The sequence below is a fragment of the Phoxinus phoxinus genome, assembly GCF_949152265.1.
Source record: "Phoxinus phoxinus genome assembly, chromosome: 4".
Taxonomy (NCBI): Eukaryota; Metazoa; Chordata; class Actinopteri; order Cypriniformes; family Leuciscidae; genus Phoxinus; species Phoxinus phoxinus.
In genome coordinates, this window is record NC_136879.1 from 6,757,204 (window position 1) to 6,775,805 (window position 18,602).

Genomic DNA, 18,602 nt, shown 5'->3' on the forward strand with positions numbered 1-18,602 from the left:
TATCTTATTTTTCGTTTTTTACTACAAACTATAAAGCAGTGGACTATAATCATTATTATAACACAATTTAATTGATAAAAGCATCATTGTACTCCGTGTTAAAAATAAGTATTATCTCTGTCTGTAAACACTGCTGGGTCATCTGACCAATCAACGCAGATTAGCGTCGCGCAAAGGAGGGGTTTGAAAAGTGAGTCGTTGAACGAATCATTTGGGAGTCGGTGAGCAAATCAGGTAAAAATAAATGCATATTATACGAAAACAAAAGTGTTTTTTGTCATTGCATGCATGTAAAACTGTTGTTGGGGACTCCCACAACAATATTAGGAACATTTTAAATGTCATAATAGGTGCCCTTTAAACTATATAATTATTTTATGGCAGTGTTTAGAGTGGACATTTTTGTCCCTTAATGCACTCAACGTCGTAAAATATATAATGAGGCATAAAGGTTAAGCTATGATTACTCCACGAGCGCCTGCACATACCAAAGTGACGTTGGCACCGAAAAACCAATCGCGTTCGATATGGATAGAGCGAGAGCGATATATTTTTCCTTGCAGGAGCAAGAGATAATCCTTCAGAATTACGATGATGAATTTATTTTATTTATTTATTTATTTGCAAGGACAGTGCATATTAACATAACAGCTCAACTGTAAAATATGCCAGAGTTAGCCAAAAGGCTATTTTTCATCTGTAGTCCTAGGCCAGATGTACAATAGGCATCCTGGAAATAGGTAATAGGTAAAACAAGTTGATTATCACATGGCAAAATACAATAAACATTACATTTGCTGCAGCAGCAGAAATAAGACACCAAAACAAACATGCAACAAAGAGTTCATGTGCTACAGAGCTTAAGTGGGAATACAGCTGGAGGCGACAGGACATAAGAGCACAAGCAGCAGTTCATGAAACAACTAGAATCAGTATTAAAAGACAGTCAATAACTTTAGTCAGTTATAATACAAAGCTTAAAAGGGAGAGTAAACATTAAAATGCAGCAGTTTCGAAATTAAATAAGAAGAACATGCAAGATGACTCAAGAAGGCAGCGGTGGAAGTTCAGTGCTGGCATGTTTAATTGCTAAGGAGCCAACGTTTTAATGATGAGTGGAATACATGATAACTATTGATTTCTCTGATTGGTGTTGGAATGTTGTTCCATTCTTTTGAAGCTTTAATAGAGAAGGCTGACTGACCAAACGCAGTTTTCCTGAATGAAATGACACAGTCTCCTCTAGATGTTCCTCTAGTGAGGCGACTGGTGTTGGACCTTAAACTCAGAAGCTCACTAAGAGGTGGAGGAGCCAGGCCATGAAGGATTGTATTCAATCAATACTGTTCAAATACATTTTCAGTAACAACATGCTAAAAAGAAACTTACTGTGCAGTAAGCAGAATGCTGAGGTTCCATTCCAAAGTGTGTGTGTGTGTGTGTGTGTGTGTGTGTGTGTGTGTGTGTGTGTGTGTGTGTGTGTGTGTGTGTGTGTGTGTGTGTGTGTGTGTGTGTGTGTGTGTGTGTGTGTGTGTGTGTGTTTTCACTGGCTGTTGAACCGGTCTGATCAGTTTCGTCTGGAAGTGGATAAGACTTGTTGAATGAACAGATCAGACAGACAGGAAAAAGAGCAAAAGGGAGCAAATACTGAAAGAGGAAGGGAAAGGGAAAACAACAAAGAAAATATGGACACGCAAAGACTGGCATAAGGAAGCATGCAGCAAACAGAAAGGATAGCAGAGAAAGACGGTGAAAGTCTAGAGTTTTGACATAGACAATCACATGTAACTTGTATTTTAAATATATGGAGGAATCAGTCTAATGAGGCCTGCATGGATATGTTTGTCTCAGAACGCACACATACTATCTCTTATCTTCTGTCTCTGCCATTACAGTAAGTATATGTGTGTCTACTTATGTGTTTGTATTAGTTATAGATATGCTTTGGGGACGAAAGTATATATTTTTTAGGGTTAGAGTTTAATTAGTGTGTAGTCATTATAATTCACATCATATAGAAAAGAATAGATGTCTATATTATGTCTTAATTTACCCAAATAGATAAACATGTGTGTATATTTTATGATTCCAGAAGAGGTGAACGCATGTTAAGAATTATAATAGTATGATTACATTGCCTTTGTTTCAATCGTTCAGGTATTTTTGCTATGCATGTGTTCAAACAAAACTTTCTAACATTAAACACAGAATTTCACTCCAATCCTGCACAATCGCTATAATAACATGTAACAATCCTGTCTAAAACTGAAGATGTAATATTTGGCATTTTCATGTAATATCACACTGTATAACAAGTCTAGATGTTGCTTTTGAGCTGAACATGGCTAAAACAACAACACCTGCCACGTATGTAACTCGCAGTTGAGCTGAATACCGAAGGACAGGATTCTGTGTCAGGAGTGAATGAGTCAGGCTAGCCAATCCTGTTTACAACCTCATTCTTCACTTTCCTGTCACTTCACGGCTAATTTACTTGAAGACACTGTTTCAGAGCATAGTTTCATTTGGAAATGTGTAGGAACAGGAATGGACAGTGTAGAAGCAGTAAAACAACATGGCAGTTGTGAAGTTAGGACTGGACAGTAATGTTTTAAAGTGGGTCATTTTAGCAGTGATAAGAGAAAGATTACAGCAGCTACTTCTAAAAGGCTCCGGTTTATCATACCATGAACTCCACTAACTTGTTTTGGTTTGAAGGGGGGTAATTATTAACTCACTGGGAAAGGACAGGCACATGACTGGACGTCTGCTGGAGGTTTTCATCCTCTGATGTTCTTTCCCTAAGGAATCCTACCGAGGAGCTTCACCAGGAAATCAGCCACTGTGTTATAGACACACTGTTGTTTGGGGATATTTTGGCAAGTGTTAAATCAAGGCACCTTTATTCCTATACCACTTTATACAAACATTTTTACAGTACAGCTTCACAGTAATAAAACAAAGGAAATAGCAGAATGAATGATGCAAACTTCATCAAATAAGAGACTAATTGAGATTCTGATGTAAAGCAGCTCTGCAATAGTGTCATTATTCAGCTCGAGTCAGTTCATATTTTGTGACAGTGGCAAGAAACCCTGTGACAGAAATGGAGGAAAAAACACTTGGGAAAAACTAGGATCAGTCTAGGGGGACAGATCTCTTTTGGACTAAATTAATGAACTTGAGGTGATTTATAATTCAGACTCTGCAGATTTACATTATTCAAAATATTATATTTTAGCATTCAGGGTAAGTAAATAATGACATAATTAAAATTTTAGGGTGAATTAATTTAGACACCGATGTTGTTTTATTAACATATTTGCAGTTATTGGGCCAATCCCACATGGCACACAGCATGTACACTCACCGTCTTATAATAGCCGTTACATATGCAGGACTTTATTTGTCATTTTAGGTTTCATCAAATGCCCCCTTTTACGGCGCTATACATCCTCGATGCTAGATGCTCCGCAGCAGACGTTCACCATAAACTCCAAAAGACAAATCGGCTTTAAGCCAATAAAGTGTGGACTTGGATGAAGATTGAAGAGTAAGACCGCGAGGGCCTAATGTGTGCCTAATAATAAAGATCAAATAAATGACCTTTTTTATTTTTATGAATGTCTTTCTGGTCAGAACATTTTTGAAGCAATTTATGCAGTCTCATCAGACTAACAGAGCAATACAGAGTCACAGAGTTGGTATTTTACACTGCAAAAAATGCTTTTCTTACTTAGTATTTTTGTCTTGTTTCCAGTCCAAATATCTAAAAATAAAGATATTTGGAAGCAAGACAAAAATACTAAGTAAGAAAAGCAATTATTGCAGTGTATGGAAATTTGCTGCTTTTGCATCTCAGATTCCCAGACAGCAACAGATCCGGCCCACATCTGGACCGTGTGGAATCCATGTGGATGTGGGCCCAGTGGTGTAGTCTACGTGATACGCAGGTATACGTCACATACCCACTAGGAAAGGCCAAGGATTTCCGTATATCCATTTAAAGCTACACTGTGTAGGATTTACATCAATCTAGCGGTGAAATTGTATATAACTACCAACTGAATATTACATTTTAGCCCGTTGGCCGTATTATCAGCCGGCAGTCGCGAGTAATCTCCGCTCGCATTGGTCACGGTGCTGCTGAGAGTAAAAACGCGAAAGGCGAAGCTTGAATTTCCAGGTATGTCCCTCTTTGGCTAATGTATTTTCAAGATGGAGACGCAACATGGCTTTCGCCATTCGAACGACTCGCTCGTATTAGTTCAAAGAGATTGCAATTGTTCTACGTGTCTCTGGGAAGGAGCGCTCAATGTGTCCTCCACTACAGCGGGTTGCTACACATGTGCACTTCATCGCAGAGCTGCTATTAGAGTCAATTCCCGAGAATTTCCCCATTTCATTTGATAAAACTATCGTCATTCATTCGTATCATATACAGACAGAAACTGTAATGTTTTTACGACAGCCTGTCAAAATAAAAGTTCGGTATAACTTTAGAAACTATAACAAATATATTACTATTGCACAGTGGAGTACACTTCAAGTAGGCCTAATAATAATAATAGTTTATTAAAACACACAGAAACTCAAATGTCTACAACCCACCAAAATAAAAGGATCACAGTATGCTCACTACCAAAAACTAGACTACACCACTGCGTGGGCCTGATCTGGGCCGAACTATATGCTCTCTGGGTTGATTTCTCGCAATAACCAGCTTTCTTGTGTGCATGTAAAAGGACTGACTGATAAACTGATAAAAGAAAGTATTTTAACACTTCTCCTCCGTCTACTCTCTCTGAAGCTCAGGCGATTACCATTCAGGTGTCGGGGAACACCGTCACGGCACCAGTTCAGGGAAGTGCACTTTTCTCCGTGGACATCACATGCATCGGGACTCCAACAGTCAGATGGACGTTCAGTTCTGTAAGCAGACAGCAATGGATCGCAGCTTGGATCCTCGGTGGCTCTGCGAATGTCACGCAAATGTACAAGGGAAGAGTGCAAACGCATCCCAACGGTTCTCTAAGCATATCCAACCTACGTCTCCAAGACTCCGGCTATTACACCATCACTGTGACAGAAATGTCTGGTAACAGCAAAGATATGGGTCTGGTATTGAGTGTAACTGGTGAGTAGCTTTACAGTTATATGTCCTTCAGTTGCACCAGCTTATGCTGTACTTTGGAAAGTAGTCTGGCATCAGACGCTGATTATCCAGTTGAATTGAACAGTGTTCAATTGTTTTTACCAGTAAATAAAGTAAATAATTAGAAAAGTAATGTAATCATAATAAAAAAATTAAAAAACACATTGCTGGTTACTTCCAAAAAGTCATTTGAATATGTAACACACATTACTTGTTACCCCAAACACTGGCTGGAATGAATGTTAAATGTCACTGTCACAGATATAGTCTACCATGTTTGTAATTCTGCAATGTACTGGGTCTCTGCAGTCTCGTATATATCAGCTTGCACATATTTTACAGAGTTTTTGATATAAAGCACAAATGTCCACTGGCACAACAGTTTAATATAACTTTCCTATTTTTGCATTGAACAAATGCTACATGTTTCAGAGGTGCTGCACGAGGACATACAGTTCTTGGTTGTGTTCGTCATTGTGCTGGCGACCCTGGCTGCTATTCTAATGCTGTGTATGTGGCTCTTGAATAAACTGTACCGCTTCATAAAAGCCTGGATACAAAGGAGATGCTTACCAGGTAACAAGCTACATTTACTGTAATTTACCTTTAAAATTATGTAGCAGAATCTTTTATTTTAAGTGGCTTATAAAGCCTATAAAGGGAGCCCATATGGCCAGGAAAATCAGATTTTACTCCTTCAGTGACTCTTCATGTCGGCCGTGGAAACAAGCCTTTTCAGCTAGAGTTAGCCTGCTATACACCGGACAGCGCCTTTGACTCCCTGAAGACGCTCCTCTTCTGTCGCTGTTCTCCTGAGGCCATCCGGCGAGAAACGCTATTATATCCTTTTCTGCTACTGTTGTGTTCGCCACTGCAACACTCAGTTCACAAAAGAGCAAATTGCGAGCGTTGTTCCAAATGCCTCGCCTCTCGTGCAGATTAGGTTAGCCTGCTGGAGTGCACCACGTGCCTGGGACCCGCCCACGCTCAAGATCCACTCTCTGCCGCGGCCTGCTCTCACTGCGAGAGTACGCCCATCTCAACACTGCGGACGCGGCTAGCTCTCTTTCGAGACGGCACCAGCAGGCCCCCCGTCACAAGCCTGCTCCCTTCTTCCCCGAGGTCCAGGAGGAACTCGCTAAGTCATGGAGTGCGCCATACTCAGCACGCACGAGAGCTTCCGCTACGCGCTCCTCTGTCGACGACGCAGTGAAAAAAGGTTATGAGAAGCTACCACAGCTCGTGGAAGCAGTCGCCGCCCATCTATGCCCGCCCACTGCTGCTGGCTGCAGATCTAGAGCGGTACACCCCTCGAAGCCCTGCCGAAACACTTCAGCCCTCGCTGGACGCGCTTTTTCTGCTTCCGGTCAGGCTGCATCGGCTTTACACACCATGGCGGTGTTACAAGTGTTTCAGGCCAAGCTTCTCCAGACTATGGACGAGACTGGCCCGAACCCTGAGGCATCCACTGTCTACCAGACGCCTCTATGCTCTGAAGTGGTCAATATTCACTGGCTGGTGTTCAGCCAGGGACATCGAGCCCCAGTCATGCGAAGTGTCAGTTGCACTCTCCTTCCTGCAAGAGCTATTGGATGCGGGTCGCTCCCCGTTCACGCTCAAAGTGTATGTGGCAGCCATGGTGGCTTACCATGCTCCTGTGGCTGGCCAGTCACTGGGGAAAAATTACCTCATTGTTCATTTCCTCAAAGGAGCTAGAAGGATGAACGAAGCAGAGACTGTCCAGATAGATAGTGGACGCCATCTGTCTAGCATACGCCTCTGTGGGCCAGGTCATTCTACGAGAGGCATGGCCTCTTCGTGGGCTTGGTCCAGACAGAGATGTGCCAATTCAGGACATTTGTGGTGCGGCCGGTTGGTCCTCGCTGTCCACATTTGTCAGATTTTATAATCTGAAGGCTCCTTGCCTTCAGGCCCGGGTTCTCTCAGTATGATGATTAGGTGTGTGATAGAGTTCCTAGGCTCCAGCTGTACAGCCAGATGCTTGGTGCGGCGTTTTACATTGTGTCCCCACTGCGTATTAGCTATGCAATACGAAGTGACCGTTCTCGAAAGGGAACGTACTCGGTTACTAACGTAACCTTGGTTCCCTGAGAGTAAGGGAACAAGTATTGCGTAGCCTGCCGCACTATTGCATCTGTCAGGATTGTCGCTTCAGTCGATTTAACCTGATTTTCCTGATCATATGGGCTCCCTTTATAGGCTTAGGCCACGCCCATTTAGGCACGATCTGACGTGCTATGGCGCCAAGTCTCTTGATTGTATTGTATTACAAATGATGCCGTCCTGAACAAAAGTGAAGTTAACTGGTCAAGAGAGACTGATGCAGCAGATTCTAAAATGGCCGACTCCCTGATCAGTGCGCTGACTACTGAACTAGGGAGCTGATTGAGTCTATAGCCACCCATGGTCTATCAAAACCTTTTAAGGGAACGAGTTTTAGCCCAGCATCTAGAGATTATGTGAGACAAATTTGGTGAAGATCCAATAAATGGTAAAGGAGTTCGTCAGTAAGTTCAACTCAAAATGACAAAATCTAAGCAGGCGAAAACTGAACAATTTCAACGCAAAACCAAATAAAAATTTGTCACCATGCAATACTGTTCAAAAGTTATTAGCACAAACAATTAGTGAAACTCTGAGCTGTTGGCGGCGCTAGGGTTTGACACAGGGGGCTTCAAATATTATTGTGGACAATGGGGATACTTTAAAAGTAAAAAAAAAAGGTTGAGATCCACTGTAAAAGAGAAACAAACCCATCGCCTTGGAAATGCCAACTTAACTGCGAAATTACCAATTCAATATGAAGTTTCGTACTTTGTTGACTACGTACGTCGCTGTCTTGGTTGCACCTCAAGTCCCACAGAAATGCTTATAAGACGCCCTAGGTGTCTCAATGAGGTAAGCACATATATTTTTGATATTTCATTCACATCTGGGGTATTGGATTAGATCACACACACACTAACAGGACGAAAGAGAAAAGGATCAGATAATTTGTTCCATCAGAAAGAGTGTTTAGCAGAATATGAAAGTTTATCGAGCATTTTTGCGGTTTACATATTTTCTGTAAGATGTAATATTAAAATGCAACTGAAATGAACCTCTGTTTTTGTACTGTGCACACAGAGCACACGGAGACCGAACTACAGCCACTGTGACAAAAGCAAACAGCCAACGATCTCGGAGTCGCCCATGAACGTGTTTGAGATGAAGAGGACGAGCTGAGTGAAGAACTTCACATCCGCTACAACCAGTTTCTCTCTAAAGTCCCAGATGATTGTTCAGTCGGTGTGGCAGATCTCGAAAGTCCGGTCCAGAAACAGAAAATGATGCATATATATTGCAAAAGTATTCACACCACTTCATTTATTTCTGCCTTATGTTAATCTACTTTACATTTTTTCACATCAATCTACACCGCATACACACCACAGTGACAAAGCAAAACAACAGATTTGTGACAACTTTGCAAATGTATTAAAAATTAAAAACTGAAATCGCTTTGGATAAATGTGTCTGCTAAAGGATTAAATGTGAAATAATTACATTGCATAAGTATTCATACCCTTTTCTGAGACACTTCTTAAATTTAGCTCAGCTTTCCAATTTTACTTGTAGACGTTACTACACTTAACCTGTGCAAATTCAGTTGAATAGGTATGATTCGGAAAGGCACACACCTCTCAATAAAAGGTCTGACAGCTGACAATGCATATCAGAGAAAAAAGCAAGCCATGAGGTCAAAATACCGTCCTGTAGAGCTCAGAGACAGGGTTGTGTCAAGACAGATCTGGGGAGGACGGAAAAGTGGTATGATGGCGGTGAGCCTCTTTAGCTTAAGGGTTTAAATACTTATATCAGTTTTTCCTTTTTAAAAAATTTGCAAAGTTGTCACAGAATTTTTTTGCTGTCATTATGTTGTATGGAATGTAGATTAATGCGGAAAAAAAACCATATACGGTATATATACATATATGTGTGTGTGTGTGTGTGTGTGTGTGCAATAAACAGGCAAACATGCTGTATTGCTGTTGCAGGAATATTTGTGTCTTGAGGGTTTTTTTCTTAACAGGATAGGGGGTTTTTAACAATTATTTGATATTGCTAGTGCTAATTTCCATCTGTGTCAGGAACCAATCCTAACAGATTTACTCCGTTATATGTTTTAGTGTGCAAATGTCTAATAGATGTAAATGTGGCTCAATGTGACGATTACTATTTAGCAACATCTAACAAATGGCAAAATCACAAACATATATTTAATATAAAAATCCCCTGATTTTCCCAGATTTTTGACCAAAACAGGCCTGACCTTTTAGATTCAAAAGCTTTAAAATAAACATCTTTGCATAATGATGATTTCCTGCACTGGTTATACTTTGCTTGATCTTTTATTCGTCTAATTTGATCTTTTCTAACTCTATATTTCCTGTGTATAGAAGAATCACTCTGCTTGTACAAACTTGTTATAACAACAAAAGAAAACTGCATAGCTTTAAGTACAAATGTTTTATTTCCAACAAGTGTTTTGGCCATCGTTGGCCTTTTCTTAGAAAAATGTCTTGTCAACTCCATGCTTGAAGCTCAAGAGCACTTCAGGAGTCATTTACAGATGAGATCTCACAGCGTGAGCAATCGGGGAAAAGCAACATGTCAAAGGAGTGTGAGACCGAGAGAGAAGAGGCAACAAGCGATGCGCTTCAGGGACACGGTGTCAGTGCGGCCATTAGCAGCTCCATCTTATAAACGAAGTTTCGTCCCTCCATGCGGCCCCAGTGCACCTCCTTGTAAGGACCCCTCAGGTGGGTCCACTTGCCGTCCTGCACCACGTCACTCTTGGGCAGCTCTTTGGCTTGACTGCGCGGGAACTGGACCAGCACCTTACAGCCGCTCTCGGGACCGTTGCGCACTACAGGCCGACAGACAGGAGACATGAGCTACACACTCAAGCACAGGGTTACACTTTAACTCCTCCTACAGCATCTGTGTGCAAGCTTGTTTTTGCCATAGGATTAAAAAAAAGAAGAGGTAAAAGCAACTTTTTAATGGCCCTGTTTACATCTGGTATTAAGATGCGTTTTGATCATTTGGATCACAAGTGGACGACGCTAAATACAGGTGTAAACGGGGTCTAAAGTGTTTTGAGCTTGTCCACTTTTAACCACTTCCAGATCTAGCAGAAAACACATTCGTAGAGTAAATGCTCATGTGTTCAAACAGCCACAAGAGTGTCTTCTCTCCGCCTAATGAAATAATGAGTAAACATTACGAGAAGCGCACTAGCCAGACAGGATTTAAACTTTCGGCGCGAGAAACAACTTTTGTCTTGAAGGTTTGGAATAAAGTACCAAGCATGATGTTCTCTTACCATTCCTGGCTTCAAACGCACGCACGCACGCACGTCGAGAGTGAACACAATGGCCAATCACAGACATATATGTTGAGAGAGAACACAATGGCCAATCACAGACATATATGTTGAGAGTGAACACAATGGCCAATCACAGACATATATGTTGAGAGAGAACACAATGGCCAATCACAGACATATATGTTGAGAGTGAACACAATGGCCAATCACAGACATATATGTTGAGAGAGAACACAATGGCCAATCACAGACATGTATTTTGAGAGTGAACACAATGGCCAATCACAGGCATGTATTTTGAGAGTGAACACAATGGCCAATCACAGGCATGTATTTTGAGAGTGAACACAATGGCCAATCACAGACATACACGTTGAGCGCATGAACGTAATGGCCAATCAGAGGTGTTTAAGAACCCGTTCAACAGCGCTCAAAATGCTAAGAGGGAAATGCTGGTACCATAACATTTAAAAAAATGTCAGTACCGACTTGGTACCTAAATCGGTACATATGACAACAGTAGTTTTAAAATCCTCTTGGTTTCTATTACTGTAAACACTGTGTTCATGGGTGTACCGGAGCTGCACTGAACCCAGAGCACTGCATGTGTAGATGTGTGTTGTTTGTGCACCTGAGATGGCGTACTCTCCGTTGGGAGACGCGACCGTGATGGCGGAGGCGTTCCCGATGCTCTCGATGGGGCCGAGGCCCACGTGATTACTGAAACTCAACACGTGCCAGCCCATGACTTTAGCCAGCTGCTGCACTGCATGAACCTGATGCTGCGACATCTGCACACACACACACACACACACACACACACACACACACACACACACAGATGATTAGCGCCGCACGAAGAGCTTGTGCGTCCTCAAACGTGAGCGCGAGCACCTGTGACAGCAGGAAGTCCTGCAGCTCCTGCTCCTGGTGTGACAGCGTGATGACGCGGCCGTCCCGGTGCACCACTCGGATCTGCTCCACACCGATGTTCAGCTGCAGCTGGATCGACCTGCACACACACACACACACAACTGAGTGCTAGTATTAACTAATCAGAGGGAAACCGGAGCAGAACAAATGTGTGAGTAAACTATTTCTAAAACTGTGCAGAAAATGCTATTTATGCTAGACTCATTTCATGGTTTTATGATCACTGTTGCTCAAATATCAAATGTGTTTAATATCCTCCAACTAGGTGCCATCATAAGCACCTTCCACACATTAAACCCGGTAAATTAACGTACAATTACCAGATTGACCTTTGTGCCGTTCACACGAGCAACAGTGTCCCGTCTGTTTACCGGTTAAACAGCATTCACACATCGGCACTGACAGCTGTGGATTCTGGAACAAACTGCTGCTTCAATGTGTAACGAGGGATTATAATCAAGGTATTAATCAATATTTATCCTTCTAAACATCACATGACTTCTCTAGGCTTGTGAGATTTTACTTTGTTATAGAAGTTTTCCATGTATTCTCTAATATCTGTATTTGATATCTGAAGGCAGTAACAGTGCTTGCTCATTTAGCTTCCAGAAATGAAGTATGGAAAGATGTTTTGTGTTTGAGAAAGGTCTTCAACATGTGTCAATACATACATCTGCTTTTCTAGGGTACTCTGACAACTAGAACACAAGGGTCAATGAAGTCTATAGTTTAAGGGTCCATTTCTCAGTCAAAGCCTTGCTTTCCAGTTAGACTGGAGTGTTCTCTCCTTGAGAGAAAGAACGCATTATCTTGATGTTTTGAGACAACTCTCCTGTTTATAGTTAGAGCCTGGCCAAATCCAACCTTTGGACAAGCTGTGTGTCGGTGTGTGTGTGTGTGTTAGTCTTTTTGGTCACAGGTTAAGGAACCACTGGCATTATTGAAGATTGACTGAGTTTGGACCATCAATACAAATATGCGACTTGTAAGGTCACTCCAGGGTCCGAGCGTCAGCTGCATAATCGATGGAGATATGCCTCAGTCTATCTGTAAATGTGTGGAAATTACCATGTTTATCTACTTCTCAGCCAATTTCTCAATCTGAAGCAAGGACGTAGCTTAGACCTTGGTGAGGGGTAAAACTGCTGTGATCTTCTTAACTGTAGATCTTCTTAACTGCCTTCTGTTGATGAAACTGCAAACTATCCGGAGTAAAACTTCTTACATTTAGACAAGAGTCAGAATTATAGTAAATTGATCAATTCTGGTTCTGGCTCTTTGACTGTAAACCAACATACCTTTAAACTCTGTGATGTGGCTGTGTGATTATTCGTAATAGATTTTAGATTTCGAATTTGGCTTCCGATGATTGTGAAAAGATTATCAAGGTAAAGCGATTATTGTTCCCCATTCTGTCCTCCTTTCCTTCACAGCGGTGCGCTTCGTTCCTCCCTAAAAGCCCAAACTTAACATCCAAATAAGTGTGTTGTAAATGCGGTCCACTGTTGCTAAACTGATATTAAACAGAGTTATTTACAGCGCATTAAGCCGCAAAAGAGACCGTTCCCCAGGCGGATTTCTGCTCCGAGATGAAGCCGAAAGTGGGTAAGAAAATGGGCTTTGGATACGCGGCTAAACGCGTACACACAAAAATGTAAAAACACCTTTTTGAAGAGTATTCACGTAAACACAGTGGGCTATGTGTTCAGTAAACATACACAGCTGAGAAAGAAACGTGCGTGTATCAGTATATTGGATCCGTGCATCCGCTCTTTTGAAGCGACAGCAGCCTAATAAACCTGTCTGTCAATGATAAACAACAAATGACAAAGGAGAATCACTCACTGATCTTACCTGAAGAACAAGTAGCTTTAGTAAGGATTCATCTATATTTAATGTGGACAGTAGACACTGCAGTGTTTTACATTTAATTATTACATTTTTATCTGAATACATCTTCCTGAAAAACACTATTTAATTAGCATTTTCATTCTTTTGTATGCATTTGTCCGTTTTGTTTGTAATAAGTTTCTTTGTTCTTATTGTATTGCTGCCCGTTAACTTCTGTAATTTTTTTGAGGACCTTTTTCTAACATCAGTTAACCTAGTGTTGATTTTATCATCGATAATTGTGAAATTTCACTGATATTTAAAATGACTCGTGAAATAATAATAATAATAACTAATAATCATGTTAAATAACTGTGAATTTAATATTGACCAAAAAGAATCATGATTGTGATTTTTGCCATAATCGAGCAGCCCTACACTGTGATGTCAATCAAAATGTCCTTTTAACGCTGAGCCGTTGTGTTCATTTACCTGGATGAGGAGAAGCGCTTCAGTTTCACTGTTTGTCCAATTTCACAATGTTTTTACTTTTTAGTAAACGCACAGAACGCAGGTTTGCACCTAACAACACGAGGAGCATAATACTGTGGTTACTATAGTACAGCAGTCACTAGGCTATAGTCAGATGTCCGTCTAGCTCATGTCAGAAAGATCGGTTCAGTTCCAGCCCTAAAAACGTGCCGTCTCAAACAGAGGACCGGTTGAACACAATGTAAAAACATTGCACTACTGGGTTCGTAAAGGCACTGTCAAATGAAATCCAGGACTTTATTATCTTTCAAATTCTAAAAAGGTAAACAGATAGACAAAAATAAACTAATAAAACAAAATGGTACAAATAAAGTGCAGCACATGCAATGACTGCGGTAAATTTAACCATTGAATGAATACTGACAAAGATACAGCTTTACTTATTTAAAGGGATACTTCACCTCTGTAAAGATGAATGTGTATTTAAAATGGGTCATTTATGTAGTAGAAATGTGAAATTATTTTTGAATTTGGAGTAGGGGTGTGACGGTTAGTATATAACCGTGAGACCGACGGTTATAGTTAAACACCGTCATTAGAACTCTATAACCGCCAAAACCGTGTTATTAAAATATTTTTTACAAACATAAAAAAAAAAAAAAAAAAAATTATAATTTTTTAGATAGCATCATAATATGCGCAATACATCGGGAGACATGGTTTTTACCACTTAACCCTTATGTGCTGTTGGGGCTGTTTTCAGCCACTATGGGGTATTTTTGAGTCTTATTTTGGCCATAACTTTTTCCGTGTTTCAGCAAATGGAATGATTTTTGGTGACAAAGCTTATTTTTACACATATTTTAGGAAAATGCTTTGAAAATTTTCAAAAACTTAACAGTACACTCTGGGCAAATTCACTACCCTTTCGTTATGTTCGTGGCTGAAAACAGCCACTACTTTAAACTGCTGTAAAAATTGATCAGATAAATATTTTTTTGCCATTTTTTTTGCATAAATCTATTAATCAACATCAGTCCTGTTCAAAACTACTAAATGTTTTTTAAAAAATCAAGATTTTAACTCTTTAATTGCCAAATTCATAAATTATGACACTGATTTGGGAGGGGAAAAAACACAAAATTACTTATTTTCAATATAAAATGTGATTGTGGACTGGATTTTTTTTTACCTTTTATCACAGTCTTGGACATGTCAAAGATTAGAAACAACATTGGTTTTGATGCATTGTTAGTTTTTGTGCAGCATCAGATTTTAACTTTTTCTCCCTCATTTACTGTTCGTGGCTGTTTTTGCCCCATTGACTTCCATTATAACCACATTTTTTGATTGCAAAGCCATGACACCATATAATCATGCATTTTTGATTGTTGGTGGTTTTCCCTGTTGGGAAGAGGTAAAATTTGTAATTTTTACTGTTGATAACCAGGTGGCACCATTAACCCTTTATATAGGCCTGTGCAAAAAAAAGCTTAGTTTCTGGCTTTTACATGGAGTCATATGGAGTATAATAGCATAATAAAGTGTGTGTGTGTGTGTGTGTGTGTGTGTGTGTGTGTGTGTGTGTGTGTGTGTGTGTGTGTGTGTGAGAGAGAGAGAGAGAGAGAGAACTCACCTTGATGCGTCTGAGAAAATCAAAATATGCACTACATGGAGTAAACAAAAACAAAGTAAGTGTATTTATGCATCTGCCTTTTGATAATGAGAAATGCAGACTAAACAAAAACTAAGCAAGTGGATTTGAACACTTGCATGCAAGCCTGCTGGTCATTTGATGGTGAGAAGAGCAGGCAACATGAGAAAGGGCTTGACTTGCAGTGAAGTTTTAGAGATGATTATGCAGCCTGACCCCTCCAGCGAGCGGCAGGATGTATCGTCTTCTCCCTCTGACACCACAGACTCAGGAGAGGCAGATCCTGATTTGGATGTGGCACCCTCATCATCCTCTCTAGCTTCCACTGAAGGCGAGGAGGATTCGGAGGATCCTGGTTCTGGGTGGATTGGGAGAAACGGCGAAGTGTGGTTTTCCACCAACGCGGAGACAACTCCCTTTCTTCAGCCTGCCAGAGGCGTGACTCCAGGGCCGACGAGATGATTGACCTCATTGTCAGCATGACCAACCTCCAAAACGCAGAGCTCTGCTGATTTCTTGAATCTTGAGAGTGACATGGTGGCTCTAAAAATCGCACGACCACTACGATCATCCCACAGGCAACGTGTGGACTCCCCTCTGGACCTGTAGACGCCGGCCAAAATCAGTAGCCCCATGTATGCACGGAGATCTGTGGAGTCCACCCCGGTCCAGTTTCTCATTGTGCGGCGCCCGTAAAAAACAGATTGAACACAGAATCGATGTTATGGCCCCTCGCGATGGCATAGCGCGTCGGCCCTGGAGTCACGCCTCTGGCAGGCTGAAGAAAGGGAGTTGTCTCCGCGTTGGTGGAAAACCACACTTCGCCGTTTCTCCCAATCCACCCAGACCCAGGATCCTCCGAATCCTCCTCCCCTTCAGTGGAAGCTAGAGAGGATGATGAGGGTGCCACATCCAAATCAGGATCTGCCTCTCCTGAGTCTGTGGTGTCAGAGGGAGAAGACGATACATCCTGCCGCTCGCTGGAGGGGTCAGGCTGCATGATCATCTCTAGAACTTCACTACAAGTCAAGCCCTTTCTCATGTTGCCTGCTCTTCTCACCATCAAATGACCAGCAGGCTTGCATGCAAGTGTTCAAATCCCCTTGCTTAGTTTTTGTTTAGTCTGCATTTCTCATTATCAAAAGGCAGATGCATAAATACACTTACTTTGTTTTTGTTTACTCCATGTAGTGCATATTTTGATTTTCTCAGACGCATCAAGGTGAGTTCTCTCTCTCTCTCTCTCTCTCACACACACACACACACACACACACACACACACACACACACACACACACACACACACACACACACACACACACACACACACACACACACACACACACACACTTTATTATGCTATTATACTCCATATAACTCCATGTAAAAGCCAGAAACTAAGCTTTTTTTTGCACAGGCCTATATAAAGGGTTAATGGTGCCACCTGGTTATCAACAGTAAAAATTACAAATTTTACCTCTTCCCAACAGGGAAAACCACCAACAATCAAAAATGCATGATTTTATGGTGTCATGGCTTTGCAATCAAAAAATGTGGTTATAATGGAAGTCAATGGGGCAAAAACAGCCACGAACAGTAAATGAGGGAGAAAAAGTTAAAATCTGATGCTGCACAAAAACTAACAATGCATCAAAACCAATGTTGTTTCTAATCTTTGACATGTCTAAGACTGTGATAAAAGGTAAAAAAAAATCCAGTCCACAATCACATTTTATATTGAAAATAAGTAATTTTGTGTTTTTCCCCCTCCCAAATCAGTGACATAATTTATGAATTTGGCAATTAAAGAGTTAAAATCTTGATTTTTTTTTTAAACATTTAGTAGTTTTGAACAGGACTGATGTTGATTAATAGATTTATGCAAAAAAAATGGCAAAAAAATATTTATCTGATCAATTTTTACAGCAGTTTAAAGTAGTGGCTGTTTTCAGCCACGAACATAACGAAAGGATGGGAATTTGAACAATGCACAAGGGTTAATGAAGTTTTGTTTTGTAAATCGTCAGAAATGATTTTTACCACTTCATATAAGTTTTGCTTTGTAAGCCTTTCCTTAAAGCGAATTTCGTTTTGTACAAATTGTACCTTAATTTTAATAAATGTTTCATCAACCAATTGCATGTATTTAATAATATAGCAGACAATATAATAACCGTGACATTGAGGCGCCGGCGCGCCGCGTTCACTTGCATTGCGTTGTGAACTAGAGCGCATCTCATCGTAAATGAATGAAACTATGCCTATGCCTCATGCATTAGCATTAAATATCTTTGCTACATCCTTTCTAGACGGGTGCGGCTTTGAGAAATCTTGGAGATCTCCCTAATAAACGGAGGTCTGAAATATCTGCCCCTTTACCGATCAGAGCGCGCGCTGACACGGAGTTAACCCGCTATCTCCAAGAAGAACCAATTGACTCTACGGCTAATCCACTAGCATGGTGGGGAGACACACGCTATCCGCTCTTAGCAAAATTGGCACGTAAATACATGTGTATTTGTGCTACAAGCACAGCATCAGAGCGAGTGTTTAGCCACCCCTGTCAGATCGTCACTAAAACCGAGTAAAGTGAACATGTTGGTGTTCCTGTCACGGAACTTTGAAGTCGAAAAAGATTAGGAATTTAAAATGTCATTGCACTTTTTTTGTTTCCTGTATTTAGTTAGTTTAATTAAGGTATTATCACAACAATCGTTGTTCGACTTTTTTTTTCTTTGATAAAGGTATGTAGATTTTATCATTTGTAATTTAGGCCTACTCATTCATTTTTATGCAGCTCTTATATAATTTAAGCAGCCTACGTTTTTAAAAGGATTTGTTTAGTGTGTGTGTGATTTATTAAAAACAAAGCATGTTCATTGCTTTTTTTTTTTTTAAGGATTTAAAAAAAAAAAACGACGGTTATGTTACGAACCGTCACATTTGACTCACATCATAACCGTCATCACCAATTCTGAAACCGGCACACCCCTAATTTGGAGCCTTCAAGCCTGAGAAAAGCCAGAAAATTTATTTTTGGCTTATAGGGCTGAAAGACAACAACTCCCAGAATGCACTTGCTTCGCTGCCCTAGGAGGCCACGCCTACCGGTAAGAGATCGCAGTTAAACAACAAGGCTATGCTAC

At 40.8% G+C, this 18,602-nt stretch overlaps 2 protein-coding genes across 4 annotated transcripts in view; one reads left to right on the forward strand and one right to left on the reverse strand.

Moving 5' to 3' along the window:
• The first annotated feature begins 1,585 nt into the window (after positions 1-1,585).
• Positions 1,586-9,543, forward strand: vstm5 (V-set and transmembrane domain containing 5). 2 transcript variants are annotated; one of them, XM_079609077.1, is made up of 5 exons: positions 1,613-1,894; positions 3,419-3,553; positions 4,811-5,137; positions 5,588-5,731; positions 8,303-9,543. In XM_079609077.1, exons 3-5 carry the CDS (start codon positions 4,993-4,995, stop codon positions 8,332-8,334), a joined length of 321 nt encoding a protein of 106 aa, XP_079465203.1. In that variant the 5' UTR covers positions 1,613-1,894; positions 3,419-3,553; positions 4,811-4,992; the 3' UTR covers positions 8,335-9,543. The 2 variants fall into 2 exon arrangements, with proteins under 2 accessions (XP_079465202.1, XP_079465203.1); XM_079609076.1 differs by lacking the exon at positions 3,419-3,553 and having other exon boundaries at positions 1,586-1,894.
• Positions 9,544-9,670: 127 nt separating this feature from the next.
• Positions 9,671-18,602, reverse strand: part of med17 (mediator complex subunit 17) — a 30,621-nt gene continuing 21,689 nt past the window's right edge. For both annotated transcript variants that reach the window (XM_079609075.1, XM_079609074.1), the window contains 3 exons: positions 11,442-11,559; positions 11,179-11,338; positions 9,671-10,085 (listed from right to left, as the gene is read on the reverse strand). In XM_079609075.1, the coding sequence (XP_079465201.1) occupies positions 9,877-10,085; positions 11,179-11,338; positions 11,442-11,559 (487 nt within the window). In that variant the 3' untranslated portion in view covers positions 9,671-9,876. The remainder of the gene's footprint in view (positions 10,086-11,178; positions 11,339-11,441; positions 11,560-18,602) is intronic.